General features: G+C 36.5%; 1 protein-coding gene across 2 annotated transcripts; it reads right to left on the bottom strand.

Annotated features, from left to right (window-relative positions):
• Positions 1 to 653: 653 nt before the first annotated feature.
• Positions 654 to 20,928, bottom strand: LOC106132839 (leucine-rich repeat-containing protein 40). Of its 2 annotated transcripts, XM_060948016.1 has the most exons (12): positions 20,854 to 20,928; positions 19,935 to 20,199; positions 18,799 to 18,983; positions 17,941 to 18,144; positions 17,421 to 17,544; positions 16,590 to 16,759; positions 12,429 to 12,571; positions 11,678 to 11,863; positions 6,609 to 6,752; positions 5,300 to 5,488; positions 3,922 to 4,113; positions 654 to 3,391 (listed from the first exon to the last, which is right to left on the bottom strand). In XM_060948016.1, the coding sequence occupies exons 2-12, from the start codon at positions 20,095 to 20,097 to the stop codon at positions 3,286 to 3,288; spliced, it is 1,806 nt and encodes a 601-aa protein (XP_060803999.1). In that variant the 5' UTR covers positions 20,098 to 20,199; positions 20,854 to 20,928; the 3' UTR covers positions 654 to 3,285. The 2 variants fall into 2 exon arrangements, with proteins under 2 accessions (XP_060803999.1, XP_013187836.1); XM_013332382.2 differs by lacking the exon at positions 20,854 to 20,928 and having other exon boundaries at positions 19,935 to 20,201.
• Between the last annotated feature and the right edge of the window lie 521 nt (positions 20,929 to 21,449).

Genomic DNA, 21,449 nt, shown 5'->3' on the forward strand with positions numbered 1-21,449 from the left:
GTAGATACCTAATAATAACTACCTAAATAGATAGGAATGTATTTTGAAAATAAATATTTCAAATATAATTTAGTGAATTGCAAGTCAACCGGCTTTCACGTGTATACAACGTATACCGGGGTGTGATAAAGGGTTGATTGACCCTTCTAGTAGTTTGTAAATAACTTTTAAGTAGTTTTAACTTATTTTAAGCATTGTAAATACTAATAAAGTGATTCAATAATTTCAAAGAACTCTTTGTTTTTAATTCCAAGAAAGCTTATCAATGTTAATTTAAGTTTCATCCTTTATTTGTGGTAGATATATTTCCTATTTCTACTAGCAATGTATAAATATTGTATTTTATGTATTACATTGATACTATAAAAAAAACAGTAGATTATTTAGCTAAGTCCTACACTAACAAAATGTATTGTAATAATTCAAAAAGAATCTATCTTTCAGTTTCTCCTCTACTTAGCTACGATCCATAAATCTTAGTTTCAACTATCCCTCATACTGACTCAGTGTTCCTTCTTCCTCCTGGCTTTAGTCCCGGTTGCATCCTCACCACTCTGGAGAGGAGCCCGGGGTATGCCTTTGACCATGGATCCTGGATTGGGTCATCATACAGGGTATATAAATAAAACTTCCGAGTGCAATGCATACATATATTTATATTAGCAATCACAAATTTCATAAATCACAAGTAATTATTACGATTAAACATAATCATTTTAATTTTTTGTGCAATTTTTTCAGGTTAATTTTGACTTATATTATTTTTAGTAGTAACGTATTATTATATCAGGTAACGATTCAACTTTGGTTTGGGTGACTGGACTATCGTGAATTGTAAATCTAAATCATAATTCAATAACATGAATTAAGCATGGCAAAGTCAAAGGAACAAAAGTAAATATTCTCAAAATAGCTACATTCGATTTCATACGATTATTTAGGCGTCACACTGAAATCCGGACGATAATTTGTCGTTCGAGATTTTCAAACAGTTTTCATTGTATGCTTCAATTGGTTTTTTTTTATGACTTATTTCAAAGATAATAACATACATACTTATCATTACATCTTATTCCTTACGGGGTTGACAGAATCAACAATAGCGAAAAGACTGGAACGCCACGATGGAATAAGGCCAGATAATCTTGGGATATATTTTACGCTATGAACTAGGAACCTGTCACTATTCGTTTATTTCTTGTAAACATGTATACAATGTGTAATCTCAAATATATTTACATAACATAATGCATGGAATCGAAGTTTTATAGCACAATATGCGACGCTTGACTGACAAATCACAATCATTTGGCGTGTTCAAATTTTATCTTAATACTGTTTGTATATATCTTGATACACTATAACTAGATTATACATAGTATATTCTGCGTAGCCAAAAGCCAATGAAAAGTAATATTGCTCCCTTGATTGACTTTATGAGATATGTTCACTTAGATACGTATTTTAACTCAAGAAATTCCAATTAAATATTTATGTGATAAATTTGATTTTCATTCTAATTATATTAGGCATATTGCAGCAAAAATGCAATAAATTATAACTGTGTCTAGATAACAAACATGGTTCTTATCAATTTGATTTACGTGAAAATAGCAAATAACTTAAAATAATACTCATCATATTCACCCGAGAGCAATAATCTTCATTTTATACTGAGACCAACAGGCAGATATATCAAAACATTACATCAAAAATATCATGCATAATATCTTGAACATGTCAGTAACATTTGGCAATCAATATTAATATTCCGTTCTTTAAACAGACAACGCTATAAGTAGATCCATAATTTCGCAATAGTCAACTTCATAATTAATTTACAATGCATAACAGCTGCAATATTTTACACATATCACAACCTTGGTATATCTGTATAACTATATAATTTACACAAGCTTAAAAAAACTAATAACAACAAACTCATAATATAACAAATAATAATCCAAATATTTTTTTTGTAATAATCAACAAAACAAGAGGCAAAGAGAGACATGTTATTCTTTCTAATACTGAAATTGTAATAAAGAAAACATGAGCAATAAAAATGCATTCTCGAAAAAAAAAACTCGCGTCGAACGAAAAAAAATATCAAATTTCAGAATAGAACCCCTTTAAGTGCCATAGAGATAAAATTTTTGAATTAGGATTCCATCATAGAATGCTCATTCAAATCTCCATTTGCTCGTGGCGAAATTATGATTATGCAAATTTCTTATTACAATACAACATTTTATTTTTAAATTACGCATGCGCAAGTTACCGCTCGGAATCTGCAAAGGAGGTCGTTACTGCGTAAACAGCCTGCTTTCAATTTGCAAAGGCGCGTACACACCGGCATTATTATCAACAAAATATAGTACACTATTTTTAAGCAAAATTTCATCTGACTTCACTTCATACATACTTGTCAGATATTATTTAGGCATTAATAACATTTAATATTTCAAAGATCTTTTTTTATTTTTAATAGGCTATTTATATTGACCAGGAAAGGAACAAATGTCACGATGGCACTAGCGTATATTTTTGTTTCATAAATGGGTTACAAAAATATAATGTCATATTAATAGACTAGTAGATATGATATACATAACAGCGTTACAATGTCTTCTAAGCGTTATCATTTCACATAAGCGTGATGTCACACAAAACACATTCTCAAGTGCGGAAGCTATGCTACGCTAATGTGACCACAGCTTTACAATTAAACCCACGCGGAAGGAGTGATACATTGAACACCTTAGGTACATTTTTTTCGTGAAATATTTTTTATTATTTTATTTTATAGTTCCGCCGCCATTTAAATTTGTTAATTAAAACAAGGCCGAATTAAAAAAAAAATATTTTTTTTGGTTACTAAATACTAATATTTTGATGTTCTTAATACCTTTATTCAAAAATAATAATGACATAACTGCGCCCAATTTTCTTTAGAATATTATGAATTTAGCTCGGAAGGCGTTAAACATACCGTCCTCGTGTGAGGAAAATAATAAATGCATTAATAAAGAAGACTTCTTTAAAATAAAGGAATTTTCCTTGGCTATCAGTATAAACAAACATTCAAAATATCGGCTGTTTTTAAAATTGTAAATTATTACCTTATAAATATTTCAATCAAACATTACGATGATCTTCGTTCTTTATTCAAATCATTTTCATTTAATGGTCTACTCACACCGAGATGATATGACAAAAAATTATAACTACATTTTTACTGGTGGATACTGGTTGGCAAGAAAAAAAAAATATTTTTAATAATCATTACGTCGGGATGCGATCTCTGAGATAGGACAATATGGACGCGGTGCCTTTAGCTAGTATGGCGTGTCGCGGCGCTCGGAAACAATTACCCATCAACTCCAAGGATCTGCGATGAATAGAAAGAAGGAAAGATATTATTTTTAATGGAGCATAATATAAAAATCAAACTTAATCTTTAAAATCTTACTCTTAATTAATACATGCATATAGTCACGTCAATAACCGTCGCGGGGTAGACAGATCCGGCAGACTTGAAAAGACTGAAAGGCCACAAAGGATACAAATTAAGAACGCACCGCAAACTTGATGCAAACCTACAAAAACTCACCGCAAATGCGTGAATTTGCCAAGTTCTGGTGGCACTATCACGATGCTGTCGTAAGCGAGGTCCAGAACTGCCGACTTTAAGATACAAATTAAGAACTCACCGCAAACTCGACGCAAACCTACAAAAACTCAATGCAAACACGTCAAAAACTCACCGCAAATGCGTGAAGTTGCCAAGCTCTGGCGGCACTGTCACGATGCTGCCGTTAGCGAGGTCGAGAACCACCAGCTTTAGGATACAAATTGAGAACTCACCGCAAACTCGACGCAAACCTACAAAAACTCAATGCAAACGCGTCAAAAACTCACCGCAAATGCGTGAAGTTGCCAAGCTCTGGAGGAACTGTGACGATGCTGTTATTGGCCAGGTCCAGCACCGCCAGTCTCCTCAGCTTGGCGAGCGCGTCTGATGACACGTTGATCTCTTCTATCTGGTTATCAGCCGCCAGGAGTATCTCTAAATTCTCCAGCTCGTACACGCACCGGGGTATTTTTGGAAACCTTGGATTAATAGACAATTGTAATTGCAGAAGAAGCGGTAACAAACTGCACTATAGCAGTGCCGTTGTTTTTATTATATATTTTCTCTTTATTTTAAGATCTAGACGAACGTCCTGGTAAAGGGTCAGGTCAAAAGTATCCGAAACCGCCGAGCTTGCATGAAGAGACTTATGAATGTGGATGAAGCGAAGGATGTATGCAGAGATCGTGGCAAGTGGAAAGAGGTAGTCTCTGCCTACCCCTCCGGAAAAGAGGCGTGATTTTATGTATGTATGTATTTTAAGATCTATTTTTATTTCTTTTTTCCTTGATGTACAAAATAAATAAATAATACAGTAATTCCTCAATAACGTCAAATTCACAGTAATCCAAACTTGGAATTAGAAATGTGGACGATAGAATACATTATTATTATTATAATTAATAAATTAAGTGTCATATAATAAGGTATCTCCCATAATAGTGCACTAGAGGCCGCCCGCGACTTCGTCCGCATGGAAACCCTATCAATCCCGCGGGAACTCCGGGACAAAAAGCCTATATTTTATTCTGGGTCTTCAGCTACCTACATGCCAAATTTCATCGTGATCGGTTCAGTAGTTTTTGCGTGAAAGAGCAACAAACATCAATACTGACGGCCTCTGTGGCTCAGCGGTAGTACGCTTGTCTGTGACACCGGAGGTCCCGGGTTCGAATCCCGGTCAAGGCATGATGAGAAAAGAACTTTTTCTGATTGTCCTGGGTCTTGGATGTTTATCTATATAAGTATTTATTATAAAATATAGTATCGTTGAGTTAGTATCTCGTAACACAAGTTTCGAACTTACTTCGAGGCTAACTCAATCAGTGTAATTTGTCCCGTATATATTTATTTATTATTTATTTATTTATTTATACTGAAATCCTGGCATACTCACAAACTTTCGCATTTAAATATTAAGTAGGATTGTAAATTTTATATACATAACTAGCTGTGCCCGCGACTTCGTCCGCGTGGAATAGTTATTTTGGGCATCATTGAAGCCCTCAAGGATGAATAAATTTCCCCGTCTTTTTTTCATATTTTCCATTATTTCTTCGCTCCTAATAGTTGCAGCGTGATGATAAATAGCCTAAAGCCTGCCTCGATAAATGGTCTACTAAACACAAAAACGAATTGTTTTATGATGATAAACAAAATACTCACTTATTATTAGAAATGACCAGCTCTCTCAAACTCTTCAAATTCCCCAGGTCTATGGGCAGGTCCGCCAGGCAATTCTTGCTCAAATCCAGGTATTGCAGGTGACTCAGGCATCTTATGCCGGGCGGTATGGACGTAAGACAGTTTGAAGATAACATCAATTGTGATAACGTGTCTTTGAGTTGGAACACGCTGTAACAAGAATTGATTACTTCGATTTAAATGCAAGTGCCGTGTGGTTGCCGGCACCAATAAAAAAAAGAATACGACCACTCCATCTCGTTCCCATGGATGTCGTAAAAGGCGACTAAGGGATAGGCTTATAAACTTGGGATTCTTCTTTTAGGCGATGGGCTAGCAACCCGTCACTATTTGAATCTCAATTCTATCATTAAGCCAAACAGCTGAGCGTGGCCTATCAGTCTTTTCAAGACTGTTGGCTCTGTCTACCCCGTAAGGGATAAAGACGTGATCATATGTATGTATGTATGTATGTATGTAAATGCAAGTTAAGCAAAGATTGAATACTGTTCTGATACACACATATAATCTTATCTATATTCCTTGCGGGGTAGACAGAGCCTTGAAAAGACTGAAAGGCCACGTCCAGCTGCTTAGGCTTATGACGGCCTCTGTGGCGCAGCGGCAGTACGCTTGTCTGTGACATCGGAGGTCCCGGGTTCGAATCCCGGCCAGGGCGTGATGAAAAAAGAACTTTTTCTGAATGGCCTGGGTGTTGGATGTTTTTCTATATAAGTATTTATTATAAAATAAAGTATCATTGAGTTAGTATCTCGTAACACAAGTCTCGAACTTACTTCGAGGCTTACTCAATCTTTGTAATTTGTCTTGTATATATTTATCTTTATTTATCTATAGAATTGAGATTTGTCTATGGGAAAGTGCGGTTCATGTGGTTCCCGGAGTCAATATAAAAAAAAGAATTAAACCACTCCCATCTCTTTCCCACGGATGTCGTTAAAGGCGACTGTGGGATAGGCTTATAAACTTGGGATTCTTCTTACAGGCGATGGGCTAGCAACCTGTCACTATTTGAATCTCAATTCTATCGTTAAGCCTAACAGCTGAACGTGGCTTATCAGTCTTTCAAGTCAGCTGGCAAGGGATATAGACGTGATTGTATGAATGAATGAATGAATGATTTATTATGCATTGAACGAGTCATAATACAGTTGTTACATTTGTTTAAAGCACTTAACATTCAGCCACAGATGGCATGCAGAATATAGTCTTATGAATTTACATTACTAACTTTGATTGTATGAACGAATGAATGAATGAATAGTGTTACCCGTCCGGTAGCTGTGCGATCTTGTTCCGGGACAAGTCCGCGATGTGAACTTCTGCCGCCGCGGCCGCCGAGAACACTTCCTCCGGGATCGACTGTAAATTTTTACCCGGCAACATTAGAGCTTGACTCTTCTTCAATGTGTACCTGGAACAAAACGGAACAATAATTAATTAAAAATTATTACCTCTCCAAGCCTTGCTAATTTGGTAGATATATATTGTATATACTTTATGTAAGTTTATTATTTTGTATTTATATATGCATTTTATTATATTTTATTTATGTATTTGTGTATGTATGTCTATTATTAGTTGTGTGAGTGGAGTACACGCCTGTCACACTTTCCATCAAGTCCTATCTCGGGTCTGCTGGAAGAGATTTCTTTTGAAATAAGCAGAACCTTTGTAATTTTGTTTCTTGTGTTTATCAGTCTCGATGTTTTCTGTGTACATAAATTAGTAAATAAATAAATAATATAGAATAGAATAACTATATTGGCATATTTGAAAAGAGCGTCGATGGTCGAATCGGTAAGGAGGCCGGTTAAAATACGTGATGCGCGGGGAGACACAGGTTCGAATCTCACCACGGCCAATGTACCAGTGACTATTTTATAAGTTATTTACATTAGTTTGAATACTAATCGATGATGCTCTTAAGGTGATGGAAAACATCGTGACGAAACCTTGCACATTCAGGCAACTGGATGTGTAACCATGATCGATCCAATACGGGTAAGGTTCCCCTGCGAGGCTCAAATGCGGAGTCGCTTCGTGTAAAATCTTGACTCACCCAATCCAGGATCCATGGTCAAAGGCTCACACCCGGGTTCCTCTCCAAAGTGATGAGGAATGCAACCGGGACTTAAGGCAGGAGGTAGAGAGAGAGAGAATAACAATATTGGTAAATTAATTTCCATCCCATTTCTGATATCACTATACACTATATACGATCGATGCCACTTCTGATATTACTGTACACTATCTTCGATCGATGCCTCTTCTGATACCACTATACACTATCTACGATCGATCCCACTTTTGATATCACTATACACTATCTACGATCGATCCCACTTCTGATATCACTATACACTTTCTCTGATTGGCCCAGGGTCTTGGATGTTTATCTATATAAGTATTCATCATAAAATATAGTATCGTTGAGTTAGTATCTCGTAACACAAGTCTCGAACTTATTTCGAGGCTAACTAAATCTGTGTAATTTGTTCGGTATATATATATATATATATATATCTCTTCTTCTTCTTCTTCTTAGCCTTCTTCTATCAGCATTCTGATGTAGGCCTCCTTCATCTCCTTCCATTCTTCTCTATTTTGGGCAGTAAGAGTCCAATTGCTGCCCGCCACCTGCTTGATGTCGTCTTTCCATCTCATTTGTGGCCTTCCCCTGGGTCGCTTTTGGTCCCAAGGTCTCCAGTCTAGCAATCTTTTGCACCAAGATTCAGACTTCCTGGCAATATGACCAGCCCACTCCCACTTGAGCTTCGCAACTCTTCTGCCGACATCCGTGACTTTGCTGCGCCGTCTTAGGTCCTTATTGGTCACACGGTCTTTCAGACAGACGCCTACAATTTTCCGCTCCATATGCCTTTGTGCCACCCCAAGCTTGTGTATCACTTCTTGGGTAGTCACCCAGGTTTCGGCGCCATATGTCAGGACGGGTAGTATGCACTGGTCGAAAATTTGGGCTTTTTGTTGTGACGTCAGGTTCATGTTAAAAACATATTCAAGCTTGGAGTAGGCTGCCCACCCCAGTCTTATTCGTCTGTCGATTTCGTTACACTGGTTCTCTTTGCCTATTTTAATTTCTTGACCCAAGTACACATACTTTTGGACTTGCTCAATTTCTGTCCCTCCTACTTCAATCCTGATGTTGTTTTGTTGTTCGGATGTCATAACTTTGGTCTTATCGAGGTTCATCTCCAGTCCTACTCGTAATGATGTGTTGTGTAGGTCCTCGATCATCTCTTGTAGTTCAGTAGGGTTGTCAGCAAATAAGACTATGTCGTCCGCGAATCGAAGGTTGGTTAAACGTGCACCTGATATGGAAAGGAAATACCTCGTTTTTGCCAATTCAGTTTTTTAAATACGTCCTCGACAACCAGCGTAAACAATTTAGGCGATAGGTTATCCCCCTGTCTTACTCCCCTTTTGATGTTAATAGGGTTTGTCATCTGCGGTATTGACACTTTCATTTTAGCGTTTTGGTAAACTCTGGCGATCAGCTGGTTGTATCTATGATCAACTCTTGCGTTCCTTAGCGAGTTATGTACGGCCCAAGTTTCCACGCTGTCGAACGCCTTTTTGTAGTCAATGAATGCCAACCACAGTGGCATTTGATACTCGGTAGTTTTCTCGATGAGGACTCTCATTGCCAGAATGTGCTCTATTGTGCTGTATCCCGCTCTAAAGCCTGCTTGCTCGATTGGTTGGTAGAAGTCCAGTTTAGGTGTTATCCTGGTGGTGATAATCTTGGAGAAGAGCTTGTAGGTTTGTGATAGCAGACTTATGGGTCTATAATTATTCAAGTCCGTCTTGCATCCTTTCTTGTACAGTATAATTACCACAGCGCTATTCCAATCTTCCGGTAGATCTCCTGAATGTAGGCATCTGTTGAAGAGAACTATTAGGGCATCCAAGAGTTTTTCTCCGCCTTCCTTGAGCATTTCGGGCAGTATCCCGTCTTCGCCACTCGCTTTTCCATTTTTAAGTTTGGAAAGAGCAAACATTACTTCCTCTTTCGTTATTTCAGGAATATCTTCTGATCCTACATTTCTAATAGTTAAGCGGTTGGTGTGGTCTGGTTCTTTAGTTTTTTGAGCGTAGAGGTTGGAGTAGTAGTGTTCTATCACCTTAAGCACTTGCAATCTGTCCACAATCAAGTTCCCATCTTTGGTTTTTAGTTTGGCGATAACTTGGCAGCCGGGCTCGAGTTGCTTCCTAAACACTTTTGGTCCCCTGTGTCGTTCTATTATGGCCCTTACTTTCCTTTCCTTGTACTCCCTGATGTCTTTCTCCACTTTTGATCGTACAAGTTTGCACAGGTCTTTGTACTTATTGCTATTCCTGACCATTTCAGGAATATCTTCTGATCCTACATTTCTAATAGTTAAGCGGTTGGTGTGGTCTGGTTCTTTAGTTTTTTGAGCGTAGAGGTTGGAGTAGTAGTGTTCTATCACCTTAAGCACTTGCAATCTGTCCACAATCAAGTTCCCATCTTTGGTTTTTAGTTTGGCGATAACTTGGCAGCCGGGCTCGAGTTGCTTCCTAAACACTTTTGGTCCCCTGTGTCGTTCTATTATGGCCCTTACTTTCCTTTCCTTGTACTCCCTGATGTCTTTCTCCACTTTTGATCGTACAAGTTTGCACAGGTCTTTGTACTTATTGCTATTCCTGACCATTTCCCTTCTTTTTTGTAGTAGCGCTTTAGTTTCCTCTGATAGCTTATTGTGCGAATTTGGTTTTCTTTTAGCTATTTCTGTTGCTGCATTTATCATGGTCTTACTTAGGTGGCTGTTCAGTTCGTCTATGGTCAATGCTTCGAGAGGTTTGTCAGGGATGGATTTTTCGAGCAGGGCTCTATATTGTTCAGCGTTTATTTTCAGGCTAACAGTATCGATCTTGTTAGAATTTGCCTTTTTTAGGGACGTGTATCGTGCCAGCTTTGCATTGATGTATAATGTGGCTCTAACCAGACGGTGGTCACTACGGGTATTAAATTTATTCAACACACTGACATCCTGTACTATATACCTGTGAGAACTAAAAATGTAGTCTATCTCGTTCTTGTGTCGTCCGCCTGGGGAAAGCCAAGTCCATTTCCTTTCTGGTCTTTTCTCATAATAGGAGCTTAGGTGGTATAATTTATGACACTGAAGAAAGCTGACAAGAACCCTACCTCTAGGATTACGGTCTCCAAATCCAAATTTTCCCATGAATGTTTCCGACAGTTCTTCTCTTTTCCCTACTTTGGCATTAAAATCACCAATGAGGAAGGTGTATGTGGTTTTCCTGATTTGAAAAGCTTTTTCAATATCCTCATACAGTGTATGTATTTCGGCGTCAGGGGCTGTACTTGTCGGTGCGTAGACTTGCACCAACTTGATGGTGATTTTCTTGGATAGGCTCATAATAACATACACTACTCTTTCGGATGTTGATCCTGTTGATACTATCTGTTCCTCAAGACTTTTGTGTATCAAAATCCCTACGCCGTGTTCTTTCTTCCCATTGTCTCTGCCTCGATAGTAGAGGGTATGTCCTGCTTTTAGTTTTAAACATTCTTCGCCCGGTCGCCTGACCTCTGACAGACCTAGGATATGCCAGTTTATCTTGTCTAGTTCTTGGTGCAATTCCTCCATACTTCCTTCGGTGTTCAAGGTCCTTGCATTGTATGTTCCGATACATAGTTTGGTTCCTTTGTCGATATTTTTGTTTTTCTTTCGGCAGTTTGAATACTCCCAGGGATTCTTAGCACCCCTGGACTGGCAAGAACTCATGCTCCTGCCTTTGCTGAGTGTCGCCTCTCCGCTGGGAACTCGGGGCCATTTCTGTGTCTGTACTTCCATTTTGAGTTTGAAGGGTTTAGGCTTTTAACTCACCCGCCTGCCCAGGACGTCCCGGTGAGTGAGATGTAGTCCAGCTGACTAGGACTGTGGGCGCTACCGTTGGCCTTATTTGTCGGCTCTTCCGCTACCTGCCCAAGTAACACTTCCATCTCTAAAGGTTACTAGACCAGTAAGCCAAAAACTTGCCCTACTGGTCCCCCCTGTCTCTCTCTGTTCGTTGACCCTGCCTCCCACTGGGATTGGTACCCAATCTTTGGCAGGGTTGCTCAACTTAACAGGGTCCACCGCGTGAAGGTGAGAGTGGAGTTGGAATGTCAGAGGCTTAGAGCGTTTTCTTGACGAACGCTTAGGTTACGCTTGACTCCCCCTTGGACCTTGGATATATATATATATATATACACTATCTACGATCGATCCCACTTCTGATATCCATTATATACTAAAGCTTGTTCTTGCGATATGGATATAGTATACTCACTTATCGGGCCATTCATTGTTTAGGACCCTGGTTTCCTCCACCAACTCCTCAGAAATGCGATCCCGGAGGAATTTCATCATCCTGTCGGTGCCTCCGCTGATGACGTCCTGCCTCACGAAGGACAGCTTGTTCCCCTCCATGTTTATACTCTGCAGTTGTGTGAGGAGGCCTAGGTTCCTTGGCAATCTGGAAGAGATTTCAAGCTGATGAGGTGGAAACGAAATGGAAGATATTGCTCTATGCAGTGTAGCTATTGTTTCTGGTCGAAGTTTCAATTGCCTTGGCTTCAAATTATTTAGATATTTCTTGTGTAAGGCATTTGTACATTTGCTTAGTCAACCTGCTTTTATCCGTCCTTTGGATATGTTATCCTACAGCGAAAAACAACTAAATGGCTCTTTAATAACAGCAACGTCTATTTTAAAGATTTAAACATCCAGCATAAGATCCGGCTCGATGGACCAAAATTACTAACTTCGACAAATATTAGGTTCCTAACTTCACGATTTGGTCCTTCGAGCCGGATAACGACCGGCGAACTATAGATTAATGAAAATGTAGAAGCTCGCTCGTACGAGTACATATGAATTAGAAGACAAGTTTGAAAATTTTCCATAGCTGGAGTCATTTTGCGTCTGAATTGCGACAAACAATTTATTATATACATACATATATCACGTCTGAACGCCTTACGGTTATAATTTGATTATTACAACTGTATTTAATATATTTATTTTTACCATCCACTTACTTGTTTAAACTGTTATTGGTCAAGTCTAATCGTTTCAGCGATTTCAATAGACATATATTCTCTGGTAAAATCTCGATCTTGTTGTCTCTTACATTTAAAACGTTCAAGTGTTGCATTTGATCACAAAACTCTTCTGTAATTTCCTGCAATTTTTTTTATTCTAAGTAGACTTTCCAATACGAAATTCAAATTAAATCCAAATTACAAATTATAAAAAAAGTATTATATATTTGTGCCCATAGGCTTAGAAAAAAAGGCGGACGGGGTGTGGCTCAAAAAAAAGTGAAGCATCGTAATGGCGGCGTTGTACGCATGTATGAGTGACAGATAACTTGCCATTTCGTGTGATAATCTATGACGTAATGGCGGCCGAGTGTCACACTATTGTTGAGAGTGTGTGCGTGAGGCGTGTATATATGAGTCTACTAGAATCAAAAACAGCAATGTCCCTTTTAGAGTATTTTCACAAATAATAATAATTTGATTATAAATTATTCGCTTGTTATAGGTAACTGTAATTTTTGTGAATGGCTGCAGATATCTCCTGGATGTTACATTATATCTAAAATTATGGACTTTGTAATGTTACTACAGTTAAATTAATTAAAACAGTTGGGACATTGCGGGTTTTGAGACATACAAGTGGATTTTGCTGTCTCTGTTTCATACGCTTGTTGGACATTGCTAATTTTGAAACATACCTATTCTCAATGTAATCTGCTAAAAAGTTTTGATCCTTGAGTAGTTTGCATACATAAAGCTACAAAACTATTATGTCCAATTTACCAACTTTATCACTGTATCCTTACTAATATTAATGCCAAAGTGTATATGTATGTATGTATGTTCCTTTTTCACGGCTAAACGGCTGAACCGATTTCGATTACTAATATTATAATTGTGAAAGTGTGTATGTATGTATGTTTGTTCCTTTTTCACAGCTGAACGGCTGAACCGATTTCGATGAATTTTATAATAGGTTGTATTGTACCACAGAGATGGACATAGGCTACTTTAAATTCCAAAAAATAAGTGGGTGGGGTTGTAGGGGGGGTTGAAGTTTGAATGGGATTTTGTACAATATTCGTCCTATGCATCTGAATACTACGCGTTGGTCCCGGCTGTCATCATAGATGGCAGTCGTTAAGCCATGTCAGATGCCTTTAGGCGGCTTGAAAAAACCACCCAAACCATGTTGGCCACTTACACACACGAAAAACAAACAAACAATACTACGCTTAGGTTAATGTTTATTTTGAGCATAAGTACTAAAACTAAATAATTAATGACGGCAGCTCTTCTTGAAGTTCGCACATTGACTCTTCAGGGTTATCATCGTCACCTTCATTTACCAAAATTTCTTGTGGTACCACATTAGCAAAATATACCAAATTAGGGAAGCTTCGCCAATCGTCACCATAATGAGTCTTAAGTAATTTGCTGACATCCCTAAGTTTTAAGGGTTTTACATCAACTCCCTTTGTAATCATACGTGGTGCAATCATTGCAGATGTTTTATTTTTTTTGCAAACACTTTTATATTGGCCTAAGTCTTGTCTGTAGTGTAGTTCTCCTCGAAGACCAACCATATCACTAGATCTGCTGGCCCTCTTTAAATAAAATCTTTTACATTTAGAAAAAGGCACATGCCAGGTTCCAATATTTTTAAATATATCTTTTACCGTGCTTTTCCAGTCAAAGATTTGACATGTTCTTCCTACATTGATAACCGTTGCATGTTGACTTATGACGTCTATATATTCATTCGGATTTAATATATTTTCCATTTTTCGCAGTTGTTTTTCAATACGAGCAAAGACTCGGTCAGCAGGAAGAAACGAGTGTCCCACTACAGGGAACACAATTTCTACAATCTTTATATGCATTGGTGCATTATGAATTAACCATTTTGAAAGCATTGCTATTAAAATTGAGTTCTTATTTTGTCCGCCGCAACCGTCGGCCATAATCCGAAGGGTTTTACATTCTGGTGTAAAAACAGTGTTAGATAATTGATGATAAACAGCAGATGAAATTAAATTTGCATCTTTTGCAAATTCATCTTCGGTCCAGCAGTAACTAAAAACATTTTTACTTGTTAATGGTGATTTCGAATTGCCTTCTACAATTGTGAAATTAAAAAAATATAGCTGTCTCGAATAGTATGTACTTTGGTCGGGAATTTTTGGTAAAACCATATTTTTCTGGCAATCGAAAGATATTATTTTAATTGAAGGATCTTCTGCCTTTAACATATTAAAAAATGCTTTGGCACGTCTCTTGTGCACAGTTTTTTGCACCATTAACTGATTTTTATCAGTCTCATTCGCCACTTTAATTTTCTCGGACAGTTGCAAGCATGTAGAACATGCATCAACACGTGGCGTGCCAAATCCCAAATTAAAACAAGTATTAAATATGTTACGGAAATATAAGGCTTTAACTTTCAGATTATCAGCTGATTGAGCATTGTACATTTTAGCCATTTTATTTATCGATAATTCTGACGGCAAATACATACGCTTAGTATTGCCTCTACAATAATGCGCCTCAGAACATTTAAATGATTTTATAAATGAAATAACACTTCGTTTTTTTTCGATGTACTTATGTGACTTATGGTCACCACCACGTTTTTCTTTCGGGACTTCTCCTTTTAAGTAATAATTCTTTATCACATTTTCTATCCGATATCTTTTTATATGCAATGTTTGCAAAAAAGCTTTTTGGCAAACGAACACCATCTTTTTTTGAGATCTACAATAAATCCTGTACATCCTTTGCATTTCTCTAGGTTTATAATGCATAGAATTAGACCTAGGACGACGGCGTTTTGTTTGTACAGCTACTACATGTTTGAGTATGAACAAATCTTGTTTAACTTTATCCGTTACAGCATAAAACGATCCATGAAAAGACTGCAGATCATTCATACTAATATCAGAGCATTGCAGCTTTTTGTCTTTATGTAAACATGACGGTTTAACAGGTAAGTCCTTTGCAGTGTACCTGGAACAACAAAGTTTGAGGACTGTAGATATTTAGTCTCTTTTTATTAAAACACATTTAACAGGTTTGATATCATAAAATATCACCAAACTATTATAACCGACGAATAATATCCAAAAAATTTGGCATACGTATTTTTTTGTCATTTAAACAAAAATTGAGAGAGATAGATAGAGACGAGTGAAAGAATAGGGGAGGCCGTTGCCCAACAGTGGGAACCAACATCAACAGGCTAGGAAAAAAAAAGCAAAAATTGACCTATTAAACTTTGAGCATATTTTTTTTTCGGTCGTTTTATGAAACTTTATCAGGCTATATCTTTATATATTATTGTCTAAATGACAAAAGAAAAAATACTTGTCTCATATTTTTTGATGATCTAAAGACGGACTAATAAAAAAATAGCCAAGAAGGTACCCAATTTAAAATAAAAAGTGTGTAGAAATGTTGATAAGAGTCAAAGTGTGTAAGTAACGTAAAGTACGTAAGTAAGTTAAAAGTACTGCATTTGGGGGTACACGCTTTGAAGATGGGTTGGCAAACACATTTATATACGTACTTCATCATCGACATATTTTTTTTAAATACATGTAAATTCAAGTATCAAAGCTACGTAGTTCAACTATACTTACCGGTAAATTTTTTCCTTGTTTTTCTTCCAATTTGCACTATCAACTCTTCGTTTCCTTGCATTTTTATTGTCAACCACTTGTGGATAACATTCCATAGTTTATATTCAACGATATTTTATAACTCTCAAATCAGTCTTTGAACTTAAAAAATTAAATTAGCCGAGCGCACTGCTTACGATAGACACCAAAATCCGCCATACTGTTTTACGGACCGCGGTCGATCGTGATTGGCTGTAATGGACAATGCTAGTTCGGATACATACGCGAGCGGACAATGCTGATATTGTTGCAAACATTTATTTTTAAACGTTTATTTCTATTGGACATTGTGGTTTTAGCTAGATTTTGAATGGACGAAAATATTTTTTTAAATCTAGAGTTTCATGTACCATAGATAACACGTTTTTGGTTTTTATGGACATTGCGGTTTTTGATTCTAGTAGACTCATATACTACTGGTACTTCATTTTACCGTATAGTAAAACTTCGTATGCCTTTTTTTCTATATTTATGTTTGTACCTTTATAAAATTGTTGGCCAAGTACACTTCTTTCAACGCGGTACATCCGTAAACATCAGGCAACACTTCTATATCGTTATGGTTGGCGTCGAGAATTTCCATTTTCCTAAGCTCGCCCAAAGCTGGTAATTGCTTCAAGTTATTATGACAAAGATTCAATTTCTTGAGATCTGAAACAGATTTAACTTTTAGCAGAATTAAATAAACTCACGCCTCTTACCCGAAGTGGAAGGCAGAGGCTACATGTTTTCACTTGCTCTCTCGTTCACTACATACTTTATTTTGCTTAATGCACAGAATTTAATTACAACAATTACCCCTTTAACTTTACCATCAAAATTCATACTAACAAAATGTTTTATAAGGATAATTCACTATCATGATTCATACTAACAAAATCTTTTATATGGATAATTCATATGTATTAACTCAGCAAATCATTTTCAAAATTTAAAAGCAATCAGTTCTTTTTAAGATTGATTGGAAAAACCACAAAATACCGTGATATATTGTGTGCCGAGCGGTTCCTGGCACTCTGTAATAGGACCATGGCATATCTTTCCCAGGAATGTTGTATAAGATTTTTCTTGTAGGTGTTAGACTAGCAACATGTCACGATTTGAATCTAAATAATATATAATCATCATTAAGCCAAACAGCTGAACGTCTCAGTCTTTCCAAGACTGTTAGCTCTATCTACCCTGCAAAGGATATAAACGTTATTATAATGAAATGTATGTATGTATTGTGATATCATTTGAAATGTCTAACAAACACACTCTATCAAACAGATTCTATCAATTTACGATAAAAAGTGGAGACAGAAATCACCTCTCAGATTGACTATATCAGGCGGTAGTTCGGTCAGGTGATTGTTGGACAGGTTCAGCTCCACCAGACGCACCAGGTAGCCCATGCCCGGAGGCAATGAGGTCAACTTGTTGTGTGATAAACTCTACAACAAAAAATCATATAGTTTAGATACAGATCAGCTCTAAGACTTAAAAAAATATTGTTTTTTTTTTAAATAATTTCTTTGAATGAAATGTTGAACTATTTCGATCTTAAAATCTAAAAACAAAATATTTCCTGCTGTCTCGCTTATAATAGTAGTACAACAGCTAAGAGTTTTGTTACCTTTACGTACGTTCGTAGCTCATTTGTAACCATGTTTTATAACAAGCTACGCAATTCTCGCAAGCCAATGGCGCTCTGATAGACTGATAGGCTGAAATGTTTTCGCGCCATACAAAAAATAGACTTCTGCTTATATACATACATTGGTGTAACTCATAAAGTGGTTATACTGTATAAAATCAATTATTTACGTGTTAAATGCAAACAAACATACCAAAAACTTCAACATGACCAAATCGCCAAAGTCCGGTTCAATCTTCGTCAACTCATTGTGGGATATGCTCAGCCAACGCAACTCTGTCAATTTGTAGAACTCCTTAGGCAGCACACTGAGCTTATTGTGGTCTACGCTCAGGTTAGACAAGCTTTTGAGCTCACCAATTTCGTGTGGTAAACTCGTCAATGCATTGTCGTGGAGCTGAAATATATTTCTTGACTTGAGCTTACATTAGTGCTGCGGTGTAGTTTGTTCCACTGCTTCTTCTACACATGCGCTTCGGAAGTGGTAGCAGTTATAATTAGATTTAAGTGATGTGACAACAAAGTGATACCTTATATCCAATTTAGAAAATTAATCTATTCTATTCTTTAAAGAGAAAAATGAATGCAGGAAATGTTGCAAGTGGAAATATGTAGTCTCACACCTCTTCTTTGTAATTGTTAGGCCATGTCAACATGGTTCAGTATTTTCTGGGTTAAAATCTGATATAACAATCAGAGGTTGTTTTAATAAAAAAATATGAATTTATCATTACATCATAAAAAATTTATGCGATAACAGTTGTGCAAAAAAAAGAACATTTTCTACAATTTGATTCACACATTTTTTATGGTTGGACTAATTGTTTCCTCAATTTTCACACAATAAGTAATTACCATGATTAATGTTTGCTTAACTGTTGTATGATAAAGTTTTTGGCTTTTCATTAATTCATTTAATCACCTCTATATCCCTTACAGTGTAGACAGAGCCAGCAGTCTTGAAAGACTGACAGGTGATATTCATCTGTTAGGTTTTTGCCTTGTAACCAAAAATTTTATATAAATAAGCAATGCAAAATTTGTGTCAAACCTTGAGAGTGACCAGATGCTGCAGGAACTTTATATCAGGCGATAATGTCTTTATCACATTGGAGCTCAAGTCCAAAGTCTTCAGGGGCTCAATGTTCCACCAGTTGTTTGAGTCAGACCTTCCAAAGTCAATTTCCTTTGTGTCATCTAACACTATTTCTTCAATTTTCCACACTTTTTCTGGTACTGAAAAAAGGTTTTTGCAAAACTTGCATGACAACTGAATCTAGTAATCATGAAATAAATTTCATTACAAAAACAATACCATAGCCTGCCTGTTACACTTTCCCAGCTAAAATGCCAGGATGATTTAAGTAAAATTTAACTTATATACATACATAACCATGTCTATATCTCTTGCAGGGTAGAGAGAGCTAACTGTCTTAAAAAGACTGATAGGCCATGATAAGCTGTTTGGCTTAGTGGTAAAATTAAGACTCAAATAGTGACAGGTTGCTAGCCCGTCGCCTAAAAGAAGAATCCCAAGTTTATAAGCCTATACCTTTGTGGCCTTTTACGACATCCATGGCAAAGAGATGAAGTGGTCCTATTCTTTTATCTGTTGGTACCACACCAGGAAAATTTAAGTTGAAGAAAAATCAGGATCTTACGACAAACGTAGGTAGGCTTAAATATTTCGGACGAAGTCGCGTAACACAGATAAACGAACATAAGAACAGAAATTATTTTTTGAAAAAGGAATTCCGTTATGCATGTGCCTATTACCTATACATCTGCCGTGTGGTTCCCGGCACCAATCCAAAAAAGAATAGGACCACTCCATCTCTTTCCCATGGATGTCGTAAAAGGCGACTAAGGGATAGGCTTACAAACTTGAGATTCTTTTTTAGGCGATAGGCTAGCAACTTGTCACTATTCGAATCTCAATTCTATCTTAAAGCCAAATAGCTGAACGTGGCCTATCAGTCCGCTCAGGACTGTTGGCTCTGTCTACCCCGTAAGGGATATAGACGTGATTATATGTATGTATGTATGTATGTGCCTATTACATACTTAGTTTGAATAACACATACAATATACTATTACGACTTACATTACGACATCGGTACCTATTCAATTATTAACGTGCCCTTGAGACCGAGTGCACAGGTACATGGGAAATTAAATAAATCTCACCTGATCCAAGACCTTTATTTGATAAATTCAGCTGTCCCGTACGCTGAGCAGACTTGATCACACCATTGGACAGCACATTATCATCAGCTTTCTTGTCTTGAAGATGAAACACAGGTTTATTACATACTCTAACTCTAGATTTAATATTGGACCTTTGAGACATTTTTCAGTGATGTAATTAATTAGTCAACTGTATTGTAACATCACAAATGGATAGGTAAATTAAGCCGGTAAATGTTTATTAACCGCAACTGAATAAGCAAGCCCAAGGAATAGGAATGTGAAAAAAAAATCGATTATGAAAAAAATCGATTAAAAATCGATTTTTTTAAAGGAAAAATCGATTTTTATACATGATTTTTTTTAAATTAATAATCGATTAAAAATCGATTTTTATAATCATACAATAAATGCACTCCAACATTACGTTTTTGTCTTCTGGCTTGGAGCCCGGAACACGAACTGCCAAAGAATACTATCATAGCTCCATAATATTACATCAACGCCATCTGTGCATTCTTTCTGTGCTCTTAAAACAGTTTAGATGATTAATTTAATCAAACATTCTCTAGATGGAATTAGTCGATGAACAGTATTTTACCGACATTCGGTTGATATTTTATTCATTATTCGTTGCTGAAACTTCATTTTTCAAACTTGATTGTTAAAAACTTTAATTTGTGTTGATTTTATAAGAACTTTCTGTTTCTGTTGTTTATTTTTAATGAATAAATCTATTGATATAATGTAAATGGCGTTTATTTTGACATAAATTGAAAAATTAGGAAAAAATCTATCAATATAATAAAATCGATTATTTTCTTAAGAAAAATCGATTATTTGTTAATCGATTCTTCATACTTAAAAAATTAATCGATTATATAAAAATCGATTTTTTATCAGCAATGTCACATCCCTACCAAGGAACGCGACTAATATTATTTAATTTTTTGTATTTGTTTTGCAATGTTGTGTTGTTTTCAATGCGCGAATATTGACAGTGACAGTAGATATAGTATTGCCATCAAAGAAAAAAGTTGAAACTTTTATGTTGCCATATCTTTTAATAAAAATCACTTTTTTTAAGACATTGTGTATAATCAGTAACACTTCTGGCGACATTACGTAGTTTTAGATTATTTTTCTTTGACTTATTCCATAGAATTATATGGTAATGTTATGGTATGGCCCGTGACCGACCATATTTGCAAAATTAGCAAAATTTTGGAACCTGAAAAATCTTTGTAAATACGGCCATGGCGAGCTTGCATGCTAACTTTGAAACTTGTTTGTAATTAGACATCAAGGGATTATTACCTGTTCTCTTATTTGGTAGGGCTTCCGTAAATATGCATTGATAAAGTGGTAGTCTATCTTCCTCCTCCAAAGTTGACATTACTTTTGTAATTTTTTAGCTCATAAGAATCAAAATAGTCGAATAATTGATGATCTAGGGCGAAGTGCTTCGGTATGTATTTAACAAAATAAATTTTTACTGACCGGACCAAATCACAT

Source organism: Amyelois transitella, chromosome 14 (assembly GCF_032362555.1).
Source record: "Amyelois transitella isolate CPQ chromosome 14, ilAmyTran1.1, whole genome shotgun sequence".
NCBI lineage: Eukaryota > Metazoa > Arthropoda > Insecta > Lepidoptera > Pyralidae > Amyelois > Amyelois transitella.

Coding starts and splice junctions, on each gene's coding strand:
- LOC106132839 (XM_060948016.1), bottom strand. CDS start 20,097: ATGTCTCAAAGGTCCAATATTAAATCTAGAGTTAGAGTATGTAATAAA. Junction 5,489..6,608: donor ATCGCACAGCTACCGGACGG/GTAACACTATTC, acceptor TTCTTGTTACAG/CGTGTTCCAACTCAAAGACA. Junction 4,114..5,299: donor CTGGTCATTTCTAATAATAA/GTGAGTATTTTG, acceptor TATTAATCCAAG/GTTTCCAAAAATACCCCGGT.